This window comes from Cyrtonyx montezumae, unplaced genomic scaffold (genome assembly GCF_038088225.1).
Source record: "Cyrtonyx montezumae isolate F1298 unplaced genomic scaffold, pur_monq_1.0 scaffold_3, whole genome shotgun sequence".
Classification (NCBI taxonomy): domain Eukaryota; kingdom Metazoa; phylum Chordata; class Aves; order Galliformes; family Odontophoridae; genus Cyrtonyx; species Cyrtonyx montezumae.
The window spans coordinates 7,080,458-7,086,399 of record NW_027072034.1 but is presented as its reverse complement, the minus strand read 5'-3'; the positions used below and the strand labels follow the sequence as shown (position 1 = coordinate 7,086,399).

The window sequence follows — 5,942 nt, the reverse complement described above, 5'->3', positions numbered from 1 at the left end:
GAAAAAAAAAAAACTAAGCAAGAACAGTTTCTTGGAGAGTTGAGAGAATTAAGTCTTGTCCAAGAATACAGAATTAATTTGAGGTGGTGCAAAACTGAAAGAAATTGAAAGGCCGAAACCCAAGAACAATGAAACCAGTCCAGAAAAATAAAACAGGAAGATACATACAGATGTTCTTGTCCCAGTGAGAGGCTGAACATACACAAGTCTGTATGTGAGACTAACTCCTTGCTGAAATCTTCTTTTTGTTTCCTAAAACTAAAACACTATAACTTCTAGTATTCACCTGTTGTATGTTGTCTCTATTACCTATTATCAGCTGTGCAAATTTATGTTGTCCAGCAGCTTTGGATGTTTTAATGGATATTTATAGGGACACCTACACTGTTATGTTCTTCTGAAACTCCCTTCAAGAACAATTGGAGTGTACATTTCCTCTCAATGCTTCAACAATCAGTTGAAGTTGCCTAAAAGGAAGTATTTTTGAGTTACTTAATGTTTCATTATGATATAAAACCTGGATATGCAGCTTTTCAGACCAGAGTAAGGGGTTTTTTTGGTGGTGGTGGTGGTTGTTGTTTTTGTTTATTTTTCATAGAAATGTGGAGTTTGTGCATAAAAAACAACAACAAAAAAAACCCAACAAAGAACTAGAAGAAGAGAGGATGGAAAGCAAACCAAACTCAAGGTCCAAAGTCAGCAAAAGGGATTTCAACTAATCACCACAGAACTTAAGGATGGGTGTAATCTTCACTTAACTCACATTAGAAACTGAAACTTTCCTTCATACACAATTTCTAACTCTAGTGCCCTCAGAGATTTCAGACTTTAGTCACTCATCATTGTTTTAATTTTCTTTTTATTGTAATTAAATAATCTCTCAGATTCTGGGACCACTCATTTGCCAGAGGAATTCCTGAGTATATATCTCCCATGCAATGAAATTTTTTGTACATTCATGTTCCTGTGTTTCATTTTCTATGAAAGTAGACTCTAAATTTATGAATATTTTCATCTCTCTGTGTGACCCAGTGGGTTCAATAAGTTGAACCACAAAGTATGTAAGTATACTAATGACTGGGGAAAAAAAATGTTCTGTAGGTCCTCACTTCTTCTTGAGAAGACAGCATGGGAGTTACTTCCATGAACAGACATCCTGAGCCAAAGACTGAAAGTAAGCATTACATGTGATAGACTACTGCCGTTTGGGAAACAAAAACATCTATGTCTGTAATAAGTTAAGCATCAATGAAATGAAAATGCACCTGTGCATCTTGCTTATTTGTCTTCTAAACTAAGATCTCCATATACTGCGTTTCACAGGGTAAAAAATGTTGCTACATGTAGATTTATACACCTGTTGATTGCTTTGCTCCTAAGATGGTTGTGTTTCTTTTCAGAAACTGAAATACCATAGAATCACCAAGGTTGGAAATGATCTCCAATATCATCCAGTCCAACCATTCACTTACCATCAATATTTTCCCACCAAACCGTGTCCTTTTGTACAATATCCAATCCTTCACTGAACACCTTCAAGGATGATGATTCCACCACCTTCCTGGGCAGCCCATTCCAGCTCCAACTCTTTTGGAGAAGAAATTTTTCCTTACATCCAACCTGAATCTCCCCTGGTGCAACTTGAGACTATTCACTCTTATCATACTGTTAGTTACATGGGAAAAGATGCTGACCCCCAACTCCTGACAACCTCCTTTCATGTAGTTGGAGAGAGCAACAAGGTCTTCCGAGTCTCCTCCTCTCCAGACTAAACAATCCCAGTTCCCTCAGCCACTCTTCACAAGACTTGTGCTCCAGATCCCTCCACCGTCTTCGTTGCCCTTCTCTGGGTATGCTCCAGGGTCTCAACATCTTTCTTGTAGTCAGGGGCCCAGCCTCACCAGAGCTGATTACAGAGGAACAATCACTTCCCTGCTCCTGCTGGCTACACTATTTTTGACACAAGCCAGGATGCCATTGGCCTTTTTGGTCACCTGGGCACACTGCTGGCTCATGTTCAGCGGAGTGTCAACCAACACCCCCAGGTTCATTTCTTCCACAGTGTCCTGCCGACTACGCCATTAAAAATGTCACGCTCCAATATAAAGGAGGGCGACGAAGGTTCATTTGATTATGTATATACCCAGCGTGAGATTAAGAAACAACGGTTCAAATGTTGGTCCGACCAGTTTATTACCACTATAAACCAGGGAGATGGGGAAGGCGGACACTGTTAGGGTGATGGGGAAGGGAAGGCGAGCGATAGGAAAGATAGGAAGGAAGCAAGGGCTTGTACAAAGCAGGGATAGTCACCAGCCAGGATCCCAGGGGCGGTCCGGTTGCAAGCGGCTCCGACGGTCCGAGGCAGAAGAGCAGGGGCGGCAGAAGCGGGGAGAACAGCAGCAGCGACGGGCAGCCCTGAGCAGCAAGCAGTTGTCCGTAGAAGCAGCACCGGGTCAGCACGGGAGGAGGGGTGCGGGGTCAGCATGGGAGAAGCGGCGAGGGGTCAACCCCCGGAGGGGCAGCAGCGAACAGTGATCAGCTCGTGAGGTCTCTCCAAAGAGAAGGCCTCTCCAGGAAGCAGCAGGCAGTGATCAGCTCGTGAGGTCTCTCCAAAGAGAAGGCCTCTCCAGGAAGCAGCAGGCAGTGATCAGCTCGGGAGGTCTCTCCTAAGAGAAGCTTCTCCAAGAGAAAGCCACTCCAGAGAAAACCCTCCAACTTCGTGGCTGCAGGACCCCTCTATTTATCTCCCAGATTTCTCCAGTCTACGTGACGAACCCCTCGAACCTCTCCTGCTTGGGCATCAGGCGGGTATCACCTAAGATGGTTATCTCCCCCTGGAGATGAGTTCCATAAACGAGTGTTCTCCGGTCATTGAGCTGCAGCGTCAGGGGAGTATCACCTGAGATGGTTATCTTCCCCTGGAGGAGAGTTCCACAAAAGTGTTCAATGGCCACTGAGCTGCAGCTTAGGCAGCCCCAGGACATGCCCATCAGCTTGTCCCTGAGACAAAGGATTTCACAACCCTTTCCCAGGACTAACTTGGACATGTTCGGACATGTTCATCAGCAACCTTTGAGGCAATGGTATAAAATATTAGTCTCTTACACCACCCCGTGACTCAAAGGTTGCTTAAAAATTGGGCACTGGTGATCCATGATGGTGAGAAAAAGATAGGAAGCAGAAGGGTAAAGGAGGGAGGGGTGTAGGGAATCAAAATGTTCATATAATTGTTACACACTTTTTTTTAGTCTTGGTTACAATCGTCGCCCTGATATGTCTCACTTCTCCATCAGCAGAGGAGGTTGTACAGTACATAGAAGATACCACGTGTTGTCCAAGTTTACAATTGAATAAAACAGGGTATCATACAAGGAACAAACATAAGAGTTGCAACAACACACAATAAAAATCTGTTTAGCCATGGGCCACCTGGGAGCCAGGGAAAAAGGTCAAGGTCTGGGCTTTTCCAAGTTTGGACAGGAACATATGCTATTTTTCATATACCTGGAGCAATTTGTTTGCATCAATCCCATTATCATCAATCTTTAGACAAAAAGTAGAATCATTTAATTTGCCACAGACACCCCCTTCTTCAGCTAGCAGGTAGTCCAGAACAATGCAATTCTGGAGTACTTCTGCATTGGTGATTTTAATTCTCGGAATGCATATCAGTCTAATTCAACAATACGTGGATTTGCCATGTAATGTTTTCAAAGATCATAGTCTAATTGGCTGAGTGAAGGTATAACTTCACCACGCTGCAATACTGCATGTTGCTTCAAGGTTAAATATGAACAGAATTGTCATTTAAGCATCTCAAAAGCGATTGAAATGCTGAGAGAGATATATACTAGTTTGGCAAGTTCAAGTATTGTTATAATCTGTAGAACTTTCGCGGGATGGTGTGTTTAGCATATCCCATAATATAAAACATTAGAGAAACATACACAGAAACATCACAGAAACATCACAGAAACATCACCTTACTTAACAAAACATAAACACTTTCCAACAACCATGTTTTAGATGGACTGGTGTTACAATAAACATCTCTGACACTAAAAAGCATCAATAACATCATGGGTTTCTTTTTATTGTGAGCTTTCTAATATGCATCCATCCTTCACCTCCCCGCTCACTTGAGAGAGGTGAAGAAATTAGTTTCCCGATGGTTCCTGCAGCTCTTCTGGTGCTATGGGAGGAGCACTAGGATCTGGGGTTTTACTTCCCTCAAATCTAGTAGGCCAATCAGTCACCAGCATCTCAAGCCTATCTGTTGTCAGTCCATCCATCAATTTTCGTGGAATGCCCTTTTTCCAGCCCAGAGTCCAAAGACCATTACGTTTATGATCAATGCTTCGCCTACCCGTTCTTAGTGGGCATGAAAGCTTTTCAGTCTCATTAAGCTTTGGGCTAGGTGGCCTGAGGACAAGTCTGGCTGCTGCAAGCCTTACTCCTCTTGGCTCAAATTTACTGGAGGAAGAAACCACTGGCCCATATTTTCTTCCATAATTAATTAACTCTTGGGCAACCTCCCCCCATGTCCATACTTTGCATCCTGACTGCAAATTATTAGAGGTTGCAGTTCCTTCCAACATTGCCCGGGTTCTTTCTCCCTGAGGCATAGCCTGTATCTTTCCTTGCAACTGTATGCCTATGGGTTTCAGTGATTCTGGAAGCCCCCTGATTAGAGGGGTCATTCTCTCAGGATCAACAGGCAACATCATGGGAGATTCATGGTGTAACTGCAACTTCCTGTCATACATCATTTGGAGACAGGCAGCCTTCTGAACATTCTCTACTAGTTGATCAACAGTTCCAGTAATGGCAAGGGGGTCTCCCCTTTCTAGGGGATTAAGACCACCTGCCCAATAGGCAGCTCTCTGTGTGAGGGACCAAGGAGCACGATTGTTACCAGTAGTTAAAAATACTCCTGGTCCCCAATAACCTTCAGCCTCCTTTTCAGTTAAAAGTATCTGATCTCCACCCGTGAGGCTGACCCTCCATACGTACTCTGTTTCTGATTCTTTAGGAGAGCGGCCAAAATCTCTTTTCAATTTTGCTAGCTCAGTAGTAGAGAAAGGGATTTCTTTAACGTTCATTTGAGGATCTAAATCCTCGCTATTATCGTATGAATACTCAGTTTTTATTAAAGGATGCAACTGAGCTGGGGAGGCTTCTAATTTGTCTACACTTGCCTTTATACTTTGCAATTCCTCCCTTGGATAAGTTTTCTCTTGAGGTGCACTAGTACCACTGGCATCCTTACCAGTTAACACTTCCCTTAAAGCTATTTGCAACAGATCAGAATTATGTTTTTCTCTTTCTACTTGCTCTTCTAGGTTTGCAATTTGATTTTGCAGAGCTTTTATCAATTCCTGACTTACTTTAACTGATTCATGCAATGCTTGTAAAGCTTGGCTCTCTGTTTTAAGCTGCTGGTCGCGGAATTCTACAGCTGCAACCAGAGCTGAACCCAATACCGCACAAATAAATGCCTTCCCTTTTCCAGCTCGGGTACGAGCATTCTTTTGCAGAACACTAATACGGTCAGAGACGCTCTGCACGTTATACCAGTTCTGCCGTGCCCAGTCTACCCCTGTTAACGAGGGTTTAGCACCATGCTTTTCCAAAAGTTCAAATAATACATCTTCACAACTCATTGTGGCACTGTCACACATTTTCTCAATACCCACAAAAGGTCTACACCGAGGGAGAGAGGAGGTATTCAAAAGCACAACTAACACCTCACCCCCACCCAGGGAGGCACAACACACCTATTAAGCAAGGGTAAATACAGTTCCAATCACTCCACCCTGCTCCTGAGAGGAGCACAAAAAAAGACAAAAGCTAAAAACAACACTTTCTAAGGTAAACAAACTTCTTGGAGAGGTACACAGTTCCCCACTACCCAAGAGGCGCACACGAAAAAGCTTTAG

The 5,942-nt window shown here is 43.4% G+C and overlaps 1 protein-coding gene across 1 annotated transcript; it reads right to left on the bottom strand.

Moving 5' to 3' along the window:
* Positions 1 to 4,160: 4,160 nt before the first annotated feature.
* Positions 4,161 to 5,698, bottom strand: LOC136053191 (uncharacterized). Its single transcript, XM_065743888.1, has one exon. It carries the CDS (start codon positions 5,682 to 5,684, stop codon positions 4,161 to 4,163), a length of 1,524 nt encoding a protein of 507 aa, XP_065599960.1. The 5' UTR covers positions 5,685 to 5,698.
* Between the last annotated feature and the right edge of the window lie 244 nt (positions 5,699 to 5,942).